Source organism: Nyctereutes procyonoides, unplaced genomic scaffold (genome assembly GCF_905146905.1).
Source record: "Nyctereutes procyonoides isolate TBG_1078 unplaced genomic scaffold, NYPRO_anot_genome, whole genome shotgun sequence".
Classification (NCBI taxonomy): Eukaryota; Metazoa; Chordata; class Mammalia; order Carnivora; family Canidae; genus Nyctereutes; species Nyctereutes procyonoides.
In genome coordinates, this window is record NW_026575137.1 from 12,380,876 (window position 1) to 12,397,630 (window position 16,755).

At 47.6% G+C, this 16,755-nt stretch overlaps 1 protein-coding gene across 3 annotated transcripts in view; it reads left to right on the top strand.

Annotated features, from left to right (window-relative positions):
• CPQ (carboxypeptidase Q) overlaps positions 1-16,755 on the top strand; it is a 409,933-nt gene that overhangs the window by 300,146 nt on the left and 93,032 nt on the right. For all 3 annotated transcript variants that reach the window (XM_055303503.1, XM_055303502.1, XM_055303504.1), the window contains one exon: positions 6,310-6,401. In XM_055303503.1, coding sequence (XP_055159478.1) covers positions 6,310-6,401 — 92 coding nt within the window. The remainder of the gene's footprint in view (positions 1-6,309; positions 6,402-16,755) is intronic.

Consider the following 16,755-nt stretch of genomic DNA (forward strand, 5'->3'; position numbering starts at 1 on the left):
AATTTTTATTGGTGTTCAATTTACCAACATACAGAATAACACCCAGTGCTCATCCCGTCAAGTGTCCCCCTCCGTGCCCGTCACCCATTCACCCCCACCCCCCGCCCTCCTCCCCTTCCACCACCCCTAGTTCATTTCCCAGAGTTAGGAGTCTTTATGTTCTGTCTCCCTTTCTGATATTTCCCACACATTTCTTCTCCCTTCCCTTATATTCCCTTTCACTATTATTTATATTCCCCAAATGAATGAGAACATACACTGTTTGTCCTTCTCCGATTGACTTACTTCACTCAGCATAATACCCTCCAGTTCCATCCACGTTGAAGCAAATGGTGGGTATTTGTCGTTTCTAATGGCTGAGTAATATTCCATTGTATACATAGACCACATCTTCTTTATCCATTCATCTTTCGATGGGCACCGAGGCTCCTTCCACAGTTTGGCTATTGTGGACATGGCTGCTAGAAACATCGGGGTGCAGGTGTCCCGGCGTTTCATTGCATCTGAATCTTTGGGGTAAATCCCTAACAGTGCAATTGCTGGGTCGTAGGGCAGGTCTATTTTTAACTCTTTGAGGAACCTCCGCACAGTTTTCCAGAGTGGCTGCACCAGTTCACATTCCCACCAACAGTGTAAGAGGGTTCCCCTTTCTCCGCATCCTCTCCAACATTTGTGGTTTCCTGCCTTGTTAATTTCCCCCATTCTCACTGGTGTGAGGTGGTATCTCATTGTGGTTTTGATTTGTATTTCCCTGATGGCAAGTGATGCAGAGCATTTTCTCATGTGCATGTTGGCCATGTCTATGTCTTCCTCTGTGAGATTTCTCTTCATGTCTTTTGCCCATTTCATGATTGGATTGTTTGTTTCTTTGGTGTTGAGTTTAATAAGTTCTTTATAGATTTTGGAAACTAGCCCTTTATCTGATATGTTATTTGCAAATATCTTCTCCCATTCTGTAGGTTGTCTTTGAGTTTTGTTGACTGTATCCTTTGCTGTGCAAAAGCTTCTTATCTTGATGAAGTCCCAATAGTTCATTTTTGCTTTTGTTTCTTTTGCTTTCGTGGATGTATCTTGCAAGAAGTTACTGTGGCCAAGTTCAAAAAGGGTGTTGCCTGTGTTCTCCTCTAGGATTTTGATGGAGTCTTGTCTCACATTTAAATCTTTCATCCATTCTGTGTTTATCTTTGTGTATGGTGCAAGAGTGGTCTAGTTTCATTCTTCTGCATGTGGATGACCAATTTTCCCAGCACCATTTATTGAAGAGATTGTCTTTCTTCCAGTGGATCGTCTTTCCTCCTTTGTCGAATATTAGTTGACCATTGCTCCTCCAGTCCTTGAGCATGGAATGTTTTTCTCTTTCTTTGTGTCTTCCTCAATTTTTTCGTAAGAAATTCATAAGAAGTTCTATAGCTTTCAGAGTACAAATCCTATATCTCTTTGGTTAGGTTTGTTCCTAGGTATCTTATGATTTTTGGTGCACCTGTAAATGGGGGGCGGGTAATTGGGTGATGGGCATCAAGGAGGGCACTTGAAATAATGAGCACTGCGTGTTGCATGCAAGTGATGAATTACTAAATTCTACCTTTGAAACTAATAACACAGTGTATGTTAAAGAATTTGAATTTAAATAAATTTTTTTAAACCCAATTTATTGCCCTGTCCCAATAACCTCCAAAAGCACCTAATTGCTTTATATTTACATAACTAAGATACCAAGCGATTTTTCCAAAAGCAAAAGATCTTCAAAGTGATTTTCCATTCCTGCCTTATTATAAAGAGAAGTATTACCATTTATTTCACTAAAATAATGTGGCCAACCATGCCTCCTATTTTTTTAAAAAAGGAAGAAAACAGTGATGATGTACTTATAAACCATATGACAAATTACAAAACTTGCCCAAAGTAGAACTAGGTCTTGACCTCCAGATCCATGTGTTTAGCCGCTATGCTCACTTACCGCCTCTTCTTATTCAGCGTGTAATTATTTATCCTATACTCAAAGATGACATTGATTAGGTTTATTTTTTTAAGATTTATTTATGATTAGGTTTATTGCAGGAACAGAAATCCCTAAGTATAGGCAGTCTTCCGAACTATCGATAAAAGAGAGCTGGGCAACAAGTGTATTTCTGAACTAGTGCATTTATATGGAAAAGAAGTATTCAGTATCCACTTTAAGAGAAAGTTGTGTTTTCCCTGCAAAGTTAGGTCACAGAAGGGAGAACAAGACTCGCACGTAGTTCTGGAGGGACTGAAACTGAGCAGCAAATGAGCCTGTGGGTCAATACACATCGTTGACAAATAGCGTTCTTTAGAATTCATGATTTGGGAAAGCTACGTACGGGGCTGGGTTACTGTGAGTGTATTTTGCTTTGTCCCCTCGGTGCAAGTAAAGGACAGTCAACTGACCTTTTCAGTTTATCAGTTTAATGAAAGTTACCTCTCAGCCTTCTCATCTCTGAGTTTGATAATAATGAAAAAAAAAAAAGTCCGACCAGATTGTTTTGACCTTTTCTCCGACATACTGTTTTCCCATTACCGTTATTACTTTCCTCAGTAAAATGAAAGTGAAATCCATGTAGATCCTGGTTCACAAACAAGACAAAATCCTGACATATTATCAGTTTTTTTTTTGTTTTTGTTTTTTTTTAAGAGGGGCACCAGATGCTGTAAAATGTGTGCTGCACTTTCTGGAGCTCTTAATAGAAATTCCAGGAGGTCGACAGAGCTCTGAGAAGTTTCTGTACGTCCACAGGGGACCTAATTGCCTGTTTTCTGACAAAACTTCAATGACACCTGACTCCCGGGCAGCCAAGACCAGAGTCCTCCCACTCACCTCCATTTCTAAGACTTTCTTGCATGTGTTTGTGGGCGCTGGTGCTGCATGGCCCCGGCCAGGGCTGGGAGTCAGGATGACTACCGAGCTGTTCATCTACCCCGGTTCTACCATGAAATGAAATCCCTACATTTGACCTCCTATCACTGTGTTGTTTTGCTATTGGTGATTTTTCTTTATTATTTTTGTTGCCATTTTATGTACTTAGAATTCTTTCTTAGCTTTTAAATCTAGTTTGAATTGGAGATACACAATAAATTACATCACTTAAAGTGACAAATAATAGATATTCTTGTATCAGCTCTATTGAGTTTTCAGATCTACCCAGCTCTTTGACTTTATTCAGAAACTCACCATTTTGATTGGCCTTCACTTTTTAGGAAGTGAGGAACTCATTTCGGTTTACTTGGACTTGGGTTTGCTCTACGTTAGGATGAGGAAGCACTCTGCACTGAAAGAGGCGGTATGCATTTTTCTACAAAGTTAGAGGACACTTGGATTTTCCCTGGGCTGACTACACCCTCTGAATAAACAGATATTCCTGGGTTCCTAAGGAGGAGTATGAGGGCTCCGCGTCTTTCCTGGCTTTCCCACAGGCTCTCCCGGGTAGTGACCTGCACAGACTAAGGAGTTGTATGGGATGATATAGAAAGAAGCTAACCAGCGATTCTGGAAAGCCTACGATGTGCCAGGACTGCGCTTGATAGACATTTGCCTCGTCTCATTTAATTGTCTTAACGATCCCTGAGGCAATGAGCATTTTCCTTGTATAGATGAAGACACTGAGGCCCAGGGAGATTCGGGATCTAGCCGGAATCGCAGAGCCAGGAGCCAACCAGTACTTTCCCAGATTCTCGGCCAACATCTTCCGGGGCCCCACGCTGCCCATCCACAGACTCGGGTGCCTCGGGGGCCCCAAACCCCACCCGAGGATGAGGGATAGTCATTGAATGAAGTCCCGTGCATTTGTCTTGGGCGTCGAGACACGCAGAACGTCAGAGTGGAGAGTTTGGAGATGGGCCAGGCACCTGCCCTGCCGCTGCCTCCGCCTCCGACCTCCCGTCCGGCCCTTCACCCTGCGTGTGCGGCGGGCACTGGTGCTCCCTGCGGACAGGCCCAACTCCCTTCTCAAGGCCCTGCGGGAGGCTCCGTTTGTCTTTCCAGGGCCAGCTATGCACCGACAGCTCTGCTGTTGTTTGGAGGCCTCAGCAATCCTCATTTCAAGCTGATTACTTCTTTATTATCTTAACATAACGTCATTGGCCATCTGGTTGATTGGAAATGTGAGGGAGACGCATCCTGGACGATAATGATTTTCAGGTGGAGCACCACATCTACAGGGAGAGTCAGGGCATTTGCTTTTGAAAACTGATATTTCTTTTTCTAACCTGTGCTAACCGCGCCTTTATCCCTACTGAGAGAATTCGGTCATTTTAATAATTTGGCATTGTTTCGCTGCCAGTGCAGAGATAATGTGAAAAGGAAGTGTATTTTTTTTCCTTTCTGTGGATTAAAAAAAGTTCAGAATTTTCATTTGCAGTTCTTTATCCTTTCTTATTTTTTCTATGTTGCCAGCAACATATCGTTGGATTTAAATCGGCATTAAGTGCTTTTCTTTAGAGCAACGCAAGACTGTGATTTTTAGATATACTGAGTAGACTTCTTTCTGCAACAGTTCGAATTCGTGCTTTGAATGTGAGCAGCTTGTTGGACTCTGGTACAGGCAGTGGGGACTCGAGGATTCTTCATCGGCAGCACCTAAGTGGCAACGAAAGAACTCCCCGTATAAGAGGTTAGACGCCCCTTCTGTCTGGGGGTAAAAGTGAGTGCTCCATGCCTGGATATCCATTACGGAGTTTCATAGTTTGTTAAATGTCTAGCACGTGCCAAGCTCAGGATTGTCTTCCATACATGATCACATCTCATTTAATCCTCACAGTGACCCCTTAAAATAGTCGTGGAGCAGGCATGTGATCCTCTCTCCACTTCTCAGCCACAGAGGCTGAATTTCAAGCAGATCCGGTGGCTACACGGCCAGTGCCCCATGATCGCAGGCTCACCAGCTCCGCCTTCCCTCCTCAACTCTCACAGCTGGCCTGAGCGAGCTGGCTGGGGGGCCTGGAGTCGAGGCTGGGAAAGTGGTGGCGGCCTTTGGATTGTACTCCAACACGCTTTGGATTCATTTCTTCACTCGGCACCTGTTTATCGGGCACCTAATCTGTGCCTCAGGCCTGGGGATGGGGGCGTCCCGGTGACCCCGAGCACGTAAACCGCTGCCTTCTGGAAGCTTACACTCCGGCTGCTGGAGGTTTTGAGCAGGGGGTCATCTGGCTCCGGGGTGACTGGCGGCCCCAGAGAGAGCAGTCAGGGGTGACGGCAGCCCGGGGAAGACGGCGGGCTCCAGACACAGGGCTCGCAGGGCTCGCAGGGTGGAGGCCGGATTCCAGAGGGGCCTCAGAGAACGCGTCAGTGGGCTTTTCTGAGCAATTGGATGTAGAAATCGCTCACCCAGGCTTTAAAGGGAACCCAGGTCAGCCCACACCCTGGACCCACGCTCCTTTAATCATGTTCAAGTGCTCGCGTATGAAGCGGCTTCCCAGCAGGCTTGGTTCGGTGGGCATGTCGCTCCCGTTCAGCTCCGCGGCTCGGGGCTCAGGAGAGCGGAGCCTTGGTGCCGAGCTCCGACCCCAGCAGCATTTGGCGTCCACACTGCACGTGAGCAGCCCGTTCCCTCGACGGCCGGGAGCCCGGCGGCAGCCCTCGGGTGGTTACGCTGGAGACCCGCAGCACGACCGTCTCACAGGCGCTCCCAGTCCTTCCCCGTGGCTCCCTGGGGTGACGGCCCAGGAGAGATCCTCTTAAAAAGATCCAAGCCCAGCTTCTTGTTTCTCTGCCATTGTCATTTCTCCGAAACGACATTACAAGGTCCAAGTCACAACAGGTTTTGATTCTTGGTCACAAAATACGAGACTTTTGGCATATTGTGTTCCCGTTTCCTTTCTGCTTGTTTGTTTTTGTTTTTGAAGTTTGAGAAACAGACTTCTTGTAGTGACCATTTACTGGGCAGACGTGGTGGATGGGAGATGGTCCTAGATGTGCCAGGTCTGCCAAGGGCCTGAACAACTCCGGGATGCACATCGGTGTCTCCCAAGTCGATGCAAGTGTCACCAGGCTGCCATGACTAATGAGGTAACTGAAAGGTCGCCGGCATCCCTTGCTCCCACGGGCCTTACTGGACAGCCTGGTGTTTCCCAGCGGTGAGGGAACCGCGTGTGTGGCCGGGGCCCCTGCTTGGTGCTCGGCGGCCTAATGCACGCTCCCTGCACAGCGTCCCCCGCCTCCAGCCCAGCCGCGTGGGGCCCGGGACCCTGGGGGGTGCTCTGTGCCTCCGTCCTGCCAGGTGCACCAGTCGGCAGCCTGGGTGAAGGGAATTTCAATCCATGGAAGGGTCACTGCCTCTATTATCGTTCCAGGGCTGCGACCCAAGAGGACCCTGCGTTTGGTGCTCTGGACTGCGGAGGAGCAAGGCGGGGTCGGCGCCTTCCAGTACTATCTGCTGCACCAGGTAGGGGCACGGGGCCAGGTCAGGTCCCCATGTAGGGATGCTGACCTCCCAGGTCACAGGGAACCAAAGTGCGGCCTGCACCCTCCAGGTCGCGGGGTCACAGGGAGGCCTGAGCCGTCGGAGGGTTCGGAGTCGGGGTCTGTGCACCCCCCGCGCCCACGGCTGAGGGAGCTGAGTATGGCCACAGCCCCCGAGGGAGACCTTGCCGTGGGCTTGGCCCTTTAGGGCGCCCGCACCTGGGCCCAGATGTCCTGGGGACGACATCGTCCTGCACCCTCCCTGGGGGTGGACCCTCGCCAGGCATCGCCGCTCTGGATGCACCCTGACCTTAGGGTGCCGGCGGTGCAGACGGGACACCCACCGCCGCCCTCACATGCAGTGTCCCGATTAAGTGGTGACAGCAGCGCCAGGGAGCTCGTCCCGCCCGGCCGGGGAACGCGGCGCCGCCAGGCTGCGGGAACAGGGCCGTCGAGGCACAGACAGGAGGACTGAAGCGAAGGTGGCTAAGGGTCAGGACCCGGCACTGGGCGGTGGGACCATCCGGGCGGAGGCAGCGACAGGGCACAGCAGACCGCGGGTGAGAGCAGAGACGCGGAGCGCAGGTGCACAGAGTGCAGGAGCATGGAGTGCAGGTGCACAGAGCGCAGGTGCATGGAGAGTGGGTGCATGGAGAGTGGGTGCATGGAGAGCAGGTGCACAGAGAGCAGGTGCATGGAGCGCAGGTGCACAGACAGCAGGTGCATGGAGCGGCACAGAGCGCAGGGACAAGGAGTGCAGGTGCATGGAGCGCAGGGACAAGGAGCGCGTGGCGGGGGGCGCAGGGGTTGTGGGGGGGCGGCAGCGACGGAGCCCAAACAGCAGCATATGCTTCAGGTTTACGAGTTCTCACTGTAGGGCCCCCGGGGGGGTGGTATTGGCGGTAGAGCGGCTGCCCTCGGTCAGGGGGTGATCGTGTCCCATGTCGGGGTCCCCGCATGGAGCCTGCTTCTCCCTCCACCTGTGTCTCCGCCTCTCTCTGTGTCTCTCGTGAATAAATAAAGTCTTAAAAAAAAAGTTCACACTTTATCCTGAGGCAAAAAAAGGAGTGACAAAAGTATTTTTAAGGAGGAGCTCTTAGATTCTATACATCTCGGGCTCTAAGGACTAGAGAATACCTGAGAACTGTTTGAAGCATATTTATTCTCAGTCATACACTCCAAGAAAAAAAATGGATTTAACCTCCAGTGGATCCGGCTGGACCTTTTCTCAACCTCTGAAATTCCTTAGATCTGGGGGAAAAAAAAAAAGTTTGCTCCTCTGTAAGTTTTCAAGTTTCGCTGTAGCCTACTAAAATACACGAGTCAGAAAGGACTTGATTCTACGTGTTCAGGAGGCCGGCAGGGAAATACATCCACGCATTTTTCCCGGAGGGTGTGCAACCCCCTCGACAGAACTGGCTTATCTTGACAACGTCCACGTTGCCTCCACACGAGAGTCTGCGTAAGCGTGGCGGGTCGGCTTTGCGTTTTCAGGGATGGAAAGAAAGCCCAGAGTGGAAAACACGGGCCTTTCTATTTCAGGTCGCTCTTCGTCTCACCAGCCCGTGATGGGACTCCGGCCACGAGAGCGCTGCATGGCCAGGCCCTGCGGGGTCCGCTTCCCCACAGAACAGTCTCTGACCCTCCAGCCCTATTGCCGTCCTTGAAACAAGTGCAACACCTTGTCTGGACGCTTCTAAGAATGTGACATACTTCCTAATCTAGAGGAGAGAAGGAAGGAGAGACGGAGCGAAGAAAGGGAGCATGAGGGGGGAACGGAGGAAACAGAAGAAAGAAAATAAAAGAAGTCGAGTCTTTGGCCAGAAGCATCTTCCCTTCTGCCCGAATGTTGCCGCTAAGCTCACACGGAAGAAATCCAGTTGATCAAACAGGAGACGCCGGCTCCTGGCTACCTGCCGCGACCATCTCACCGGGATAGAGGCCTGTGTTGCCGACGGGTGCCGAGCGCCGTAAGGCTTAGAGCAGGAGGTGCAAAGGATTAAGACCAGGGGGGAACGGGGCCTGGGGGCTCCGTCAGTGAAGCACCTGCCTTTGGGGCAAGTCGTGATCTGCGGGCCCTGGGATCAAGCCCGCGTCAGGCTTCTTGCTCCGCAGGCAGTCGACTTCCCCTTCTGCCCCTGCCCCTGCCCTCCGCTCATTCGCTCCCTCTCTCAAATAAATAAATAAAATATTTTTTTTTGAAAAAAGGGAGAGACGGCTAGCAGATGTTGGTCACGAGGAAGGCTCAGCAGCTGATCCTTGAGGAATACGTACGTGGGTTAGAGAAGTAATCAGGAAGGGACACCGGGAAGGCCACCGTCCTCTGTACTGGCGATGGCCGAGACCTGAGTGCGCCCCTGCATAGGCAGCGTCCAGGAGGAACGGGACTTTGATTTGCGAAGGACCTATTTGGGTGATTGTAAAAGTAACAGTTTCCCCAGCATTTTTATGGTACAGTTACGGTTATTAGTAACCTGTGTCAGTAAGGGACCAATCAGACACGGATGCACCTGCAAAGCCTAAACTATTAAACATCTGATCCTTTACAAAAAAAATGTCTGCGACCCTTAATCTACATGGTAAAAATCATAAAATAATTTTATGTTGTTATTTACACGTTGTTACACATAACAATTTCTTTATGATTTTTTGTGACCTAAATGACAATGTTATTAGTATTTGAGCAAGGAAGATATGACTATAATGCTATAAATGTACGTGTACTATCCTTTGTTCTATGCATTTTTGTTAGGTATTTCTTAATAGTGAAGTTGGCTTTACTTACATACCATCCAGTTATGGATAAAAACAGGACGCAGAGGATAATTATGCCTTCTTCGTGTTACTCTGAATATATTCCTTCTTCCTCTCCACATGATCTTTTCAACAGTGAAAGCTCTATAAAGGCTACTCAACTGGACACATGTAGCTAAACTTTTGTGGGAATAAATTTTAAAATAACTATCCTAAAAAAATAAAATAAAATAAAATAAAATAAAATAAAATAAAATAAAATAAAATAAAATAAAATAAAAAACTATCCCTTGTAAAAAACTAACAAAATTAATATTGACTATCCTCTTCTTAGTAAATACATCTTCGTTTGCAATTCACTTTTGTTCATAGGTTCATAGAAAAATAAAAATTAAAGTGATGTAAACTTTATCAGGATGAAACTTCTTGCCAAACTAATTTTTAGAATTTTATTCAGGTTCATAGTTAAACCTTTACTTCATAATTACGTTTTTTTTAATGAAATATTGTCTAAATCATTATAATAGTTACTAGCCTTACTGGATTGTTGTGAAATGTGTCACGCTGTTTGCAGTTTGTGTATACATTTTGAAACTCACATGCAACTCTATTGTAATAAGTCTGGAACACCCTTTTCAGGAAAACAGACTGGCTCCCGGAGGTCTATAAGCATTTTGGAGGCAGTAACTAGGTAAAATAATTCAACCAGAAAATGAATTTTTTTACTGTATCTTGGATCTAGAATAGAAATAATCCTGTGGGTTCATCCAGCGTGCCCATAACAGTTCAGAGCAGAAAGTCCTATAAAGGACGTATAGGTATTTTTCTTTTTTACTAAAAAAAATTTTTTTTTTTTACTAAAAAAAATTTTTAAAAAAGGCTACCTTCTATATTTTGAAAAGTTGTAGAATGTTCTCTTCCAGATGTAAAGTTCTTCCCACTTTCTTTCCTCATATTGGCACAGGGATTTGAGAATCATTTATGCGTATATTGTTTGTGGTTCACGCAGTTGACCTTAGGCAGCAGCACGTATTTCGCACTCACGGTGTGTTATGGGGTAGAGTTGGCATTTGGTAACGAAGTGCACAGGCCTCAAGCCTACGGCTCAACGTATCTGCCAAATGCTACCCCTGGGTGACCATCACCCAGATCAAGATGCAGAACATTCCTGTTACCCCAGCAAACGTCCCCTTCAGATCAGCCCCTGACTCCTCCAGGGGTCACGAGGAGTGCTGCTGTCCATCCCCATAGATGGGTCATGTCCTCAGATTCTGTACTCAGGAGGTCACATCCAGCACCCCCTGGGGTCTGGGTCCCCACACCCAGCAGCCAGCATAGCAGCCCCCTGTGCTGCTGGGGGTGGGGACGTGCCCCTGCCCACCACGGAGGGCTCTGTGTTGTGTCCTGGATCCCACTTCTCCGCTCATCCTCCTGTCAACGGCCCTTTGGGTTGTTTCTTGTCGTAGGTATTACGAACAAGGCTCCTGTGAGCACTTCTGTGCACCTGTACCTGGTGGTCATAGGCGTGTCTCTTCTCTAGGAGCGGAATTGCTGTGTTCTGGGCGGGCGTCTGTTGGGTTGGGCCACTCCATCCACGCTCCCGCCTGCAGCCCGTGAGAGCCCTCGTTGCTCCCCACCCTCCCCAGTACATTGTACTGTTAGACGTCTAATTCCTGGCCTTTCCTGTGGGAGTGACAGTTTTATGTTTGTCAACATACGGCTCAGAAGAGTCCCAGGGTGAGTCCCAGGGTAAATCCCACTCCTCTTCTCATGCCCCACATTCTCTCTCTCCTGCCTCCTTGCCCGTGACTTAAAGGAGACCCACGGCCTCTTTATCTTGCGTGAGTTTTGTGGGGCTGTTAGTGGTTGGAGTGACCATATTTCCCCCTCAGAAGAGCAGGACATGGAAATGCCACCATGCTCGTAGCAGAAGCTGGCTCCCAGGAGCGCGGACTTCACAGGGGTGCGGGGCTACTGGAACTCAACTGGAGCAAAGTGGGGCCTGAGCCGAGAATGATCCCTAAAAAGTTTAGGGAGGGAGATTTCTCTTATGCCCAAAAAATAGGTTATCCTAGAAAAGGGGGAAGAAAGATGGCATACGAATGCCTTTGTGTTATTCTTTATTGATGAAATTATTTGTTAAAAATACGAACTTCTTTCCTGGTTGTATTCAGCTTGTTTTCACCGAGAAGGAAGTGAATCCTTCCACCTACAGAAGGATGTTATTGTGCTCTAGTAATTTTTAAGAGCTCACTGTGAAAGTGGAATTTAACTTTGGAACTAGAAAATACTATAGATGATTCCATTTGATTTTCACATCAGTGAATAAAATGCGTGTTGTCCAGATGCCATTTGCCTAATCTGCTTTTCATGGGAACCATGTTCCTCTCTTCTCTGCTCTTGGGAGGAGAGCATAATGTCATTTCTCATGTCCTGAAAAGTACAAGGGAGGAAAAAAAAATCTTAGAAGAGTTCCAACCAGATTGCTGACATTTTTTAATCTTCCCCATTTTAAGCAAAAATATCTGTCATAATTATAATGAGTAAGGTAATCTAGCCTTGAAAAAGCCTCATTACACAAGGTAATCAAATAAAATAGATTGATATGTTCTATTCTGGCATAAAAAATATTTTAACCTTTTCCTGATTTATTGCACAAACTACTGGCAATTGAATTACGGGGATCATGAACACTGCTGTGTTCTGGTAATCATTAATTAGGGCAATATTTTAAATAGGTTTTATTAAATGAGGGATGAGATGTATCGTCATCCTAAATGCGTCAGTTTACCCTAACTTTCACCAACCCTAAAGCAGAAAACATTGAAATGGACGTGTATAAGATTTTCCCAGAATCCCCATGTTGTCATACTTAGGAACAAAATGTCCTCTTCTGTAAAAACACAAAAATCATAGCTTTTTCTATGAGTGGAGCTCCTGCCAGCCTCCCAACCCTCATGTGTCATTTGAAAATAAAGGGATATAGTGGAAATGCTTGTGGGGCTTCTTCATGGTATCATGCAAATGGGTTTACGTAGGCGTTTTCACCTCACCAACCCCGGTGCCTCTCTCCAGTGCAATGGCTAGGGTGCCACTGCCAGAGACGGGGCAGTGTTGTGCTCATCTGCAGCTCTGGCCATAAAAATAATGGACCTCACATTCCCATTGAGCATGATTGTGTCTGGACCGCGTCTCCAGCGTGGCCTTTCTTCCACCATTAATGTCCCATGTAGCGTAGACGTGTAATCAGAGGTCGTTGTCTCAATCATTACTGCTGGGCTCTTACGCACCCCGCGTTTTTCTTTCTGCACCTAGATGTTTGCATCAGTTGGTCGAGCACATCACAAAACCAGTTTAAATGTCATTTATCTCAGCGTGGTGTTGGGCCGGAGCCCCTCGTAGTTCCAACATTCACATGATTTCTGCAGCACACCTGGGAGCTCTCTGCAGTCTTATTAGACTTCATGAATTAATTTTTGTTTAGTAAGGGGAAAGGGCTTTTATATTTGTCTGCATGCACCTATGAAGAATTCCACTATGGCCGTGAGTCCCCAGCGTCTCCTCTGTGTGTGGTGTTTATGTATATTGATGAATGTCAGCCTGGGCAGACGCATCACATATTCCTTGATATGGGGGAATTGCACTGTGTCACCTTGTGAATGAACACGAGTAGCTTTGAGTCACCCCTTACCTTTGTCTCTCTAGATAGGTTCCTTCGTAGCTGGTTTTTATTACTTTTTTTTCCATGTAGGAGGATGGGAATGGTTCAAAGTGGAAAGACTGGCCCTGACAACTAGAATGGTATCTCCATATTCATTGGATGGCAGGACTTTGCCTGCAGTCACGGGGCTGTTTATCCTACACTGCCTTACGGTTTCAGGTCATGGTGACATCCAGCTGGGGTATTGGCTGTAGCTCTATACGTGCGAATGATAATAGTATCCCTATCCCGACCTCTTTGCTACCATCGCTGACCCAAATACGGCAACCACACTTCTATGGTTGGTCCTGAGAACGTTGTGGGCAGACACTGAGGTCTATTGTGACTTACCACGGCTGCCGTCGTGTCTCACTTATTCTGCATTCCTGGGAGCGTGAAGAAGGACTTCAGTTTGCATCCAGACTGTTTGACAGCTAGGCACAAAGAGTATCTGCCTCGGCGCCTCCCCCTGTTGCCAACCGGGTCATGATCTGACCCAGAAGGACGCACGGCATAGTGGGTGCATGAGCTTTCTAAGGAAATCAGCCTGGCACACCGGGGCACACAAATCTGAACTGAAGTGTCATGCTTCAGGCTCACGAGTGACCCGTTTGGGTCAGGGCCTCTGGAGCCAAAGGGCCCCAGCCCGTGCGCTGGGGATGTCCTAAGTCACAGAGTCAGCAAATCACTTTAGAATCACCGGCGCTATTTTAACTTGCCCGGGACTGTCTTCTTCCCTTTGTCTTCTGAACCAAGGTTGGCAAGCTTTTCCTTAAAGGTCCAAACAGTAAATATTTTAGGCTTTCGGGCCATACGGTCTTTCTACTTGACTATGACGTAGTTATGCAAAAGCTGTCACAAACAATACCAGACAAATGAGGGTGGCTACGTTTCAATAAAACCTGACGCTGAGAAAACAACAGCGCTAAGCAGCAGGTCGGACTCGGGATGCTGGCCACCCCGCCGACGCCTGTGGAGCACCCCACTGGGAAGAGGTTGAGGAACGTTCCTTCCGAGGCCTTTTCCGATCTCGCAGTCTTACCTTTTGGTGGAAGCAACGCGTAGCTCGTGGCTCTTACAGGACGGCTGGGAAGCTGAGCCCTCACGAGGTGACAGGTGTGTCCTCTGGGTATTTTGCAAACAGAGCACGCCGTCGCCAACCGGGTCCGCCCGTTGTTTAGTGGCAGCTCATCACGGCGCCGCAGAGTGGGACAGGGGCCCGGCCGGAGGCACGCGCAGGTCAGCGTACTCTCCTGACATTTCCTAAAGCAAGAACAGAGACAAATAAGTGCAGTAATATTCAAAGATATTTTTAAAGAGCACATATATTTTTTAAGTCCGTTCGTACGGAAGGGTCTTTTCAAGAAACGAAGACTCCAGTATATCTTAGCGAGGCTCTTCCCAATGCCTGACGATTGTCACTCACCATTTGTCACCACATCCTAGTCTTAGCCATGGATTTGCCTACAGGGCTTCACCTTTAGGCCTGATGGAGTGTCTGGGCGGGAGGCTGTGCCCAGGAGACCCCCCCAGACACCACATCTTTTGAGAACCCACGGCCATCGGGAGGTCGGGAGGTCAGGAGGCCGTGGCCTCCTGCTGGCTGCTGCGGGTGTTGTGCCACAGCCATGAATCCACGTCACGAATCCTAGGCTGTCCATGCACGTGCGTCAGGCACAGCCTGGGGACAGAGCGAGAAGCAAGGCTGTGGCTGCCAGGAAGCGTGGTGCCAGGGAGCAGCTCCCGGGTGCTGGGTCCACCCCGTCCTCTAAGAAGCCGCATCCTGAGGCCACAGTCGGCGGGATTATCAGTAGGCTGCTCGCAGGGCGGCGGATCCAACGGGAGCCGAGGAGCAGAATCGGGGGACACACCGTGACAACAGTTGGAGTCCCCCGTGTCCTCCTGTCTTCGCAGTGGCGCTCGCCCCAATGGGCCCCCCTCTGTGTGTTAACCCAAGTCCGCGGTGCCTGAAACGTGCCCCTCGCCTCCTGATAGACTTGATCTTGGAACCACTTCTTCCCCCACCAAAAGATTAGGGCTTCCGTCCCTTACGCTCTTTCGGAAGACCTCAGCCTTGCATATTCTCATCAAGTGCTTGTCCTGCATTTGAGATCGTTCTTTCTAGAAGCAGAGGTTACCCCTAGCGACCAGTTTCTCTAAACTGCTTCGGTCTCAGAGTTCTCTTAAAGGCGAGTTCGGAGAACGAGTTTCTAAAGGGCTTTCATGCCCCACACAGCAAAACATATATAAACAACGCACGTCTTAAAAGCTCAACAAGGCCTTTCAACAAAGGTTTTAAATGGTTTCATAGCATGAACTATCCTGAGATTCCACAGAATTTCCATTACTAGTTAAAAGAGGAGTATAATTGGCTTTTATAGATTTCCACAGTTTCATTTAATGAGACTCGTCCAGTGAGATGCACGACCCCATGAAATCACAGGGAAGGCTACAGTAAGCACCTGTAGGTGTTTCAGGGAGGTCTCCCGCATTAACGGAGGGCTGCAAGAGTGTACGGCATGCGTCCTCTCCCCCTCACTGGCATAACTGCATGGCCTTTTTCCTCTCCAAAGCTCCGGAAAATACTTTATCATACCCCACAGAGCCAAATGGGAAGCAATCACGCTCTTTTGTCCTTTGGATTAGGAAAGGTCAAAGGGAAGAGAACGTAAATGGAGGGAAAAGTTCTTTGTGAAAATCATCCATTTGTTTTTCCATGTAAGGGAAAGTCATTTGTTCCTTTTAATAGATCTGAAAATCCATTTGGATAGACTCACAGAGAGAAGAGAAACCATCAAAAATCGTGAAAGATCCCATTTCCCAAACAAATCTATAGCGGGTTCACACTATTCACTAGATGTCATTGTAATCTCTCGCATCAGCGTGGTCATTTATAAATAAAAGAACCCTTTCATAGGTTTTGATAATAGTGACGACTCTGGTACTTGCCAGGCAATATGCCGTTTTCCTTATTTCATACGTGAAAACGATGAGGCCCCAACAGAACCTGACCTTGCCCTAGTTTGTCTACCCCACGACCAGCCATAATGACTTCGGGGACCATGTACTTCTCTGCTACCCGTCTTAAATATAGGATTTCCTATGTACGCCACGTGTCATAGTCTGGAGCACATCCACACCAATAAGACCAGGCATGGTGGTTGTAACAAACTCACGAATGGAAGAATGGAGAAGTCCCTTCACGATGCTTGAGGACAACCACAGAGAACCATTATTCTATGACACTTTGGAGTCCTAGGCTGGATGATGTCGTATAATCATATAGACCTGAGCTGTCACTGGTAATTCTCAATATTTTATGTTGGCACTTGCTCGGCACAGCATAAAACTAAATATACTTATTTCTTCCAGAAGTTAACTCTCCAAAATCTGGCTACAGTGATTAAAAAAAAAAAACAAAACAACAACAAAAAACTTTTTAATCTTTGCTGTTAACTTCTCTTAGCTTGGGGGCATTTTCTAAGTTTTAGCTGGACGAGAGACAAAATCAGAAAACATCCACAGTAAAGCTGTCAGTGGTATGAAACGCCTTCTCATGCTAATAAATGTTAAGATCGTTCCACTATTTATTTATTTATTTATTTATTTATTTATTTATTTATTTATCTATTTATTGACTCGTTCCACTATTTAAAAGATTGCCCTCAGATCAGAGGCCCCCCCGGGATACCACCTCGGGACATCTCCCAGTGCCTCTAATCTAAAAAGAAAAGAAAAATAAATCCGCGTCCCTGAGATAATCCCATGGTAATAATCTCTGGATTTATCTGTTTATATATTCTCTACATGCGTAAAGCTCAGACACCTGGGAAATACAGCAGGAGCCTTACAGGTCAAGTTCGGCCTCCTTGCAGGTCATTGT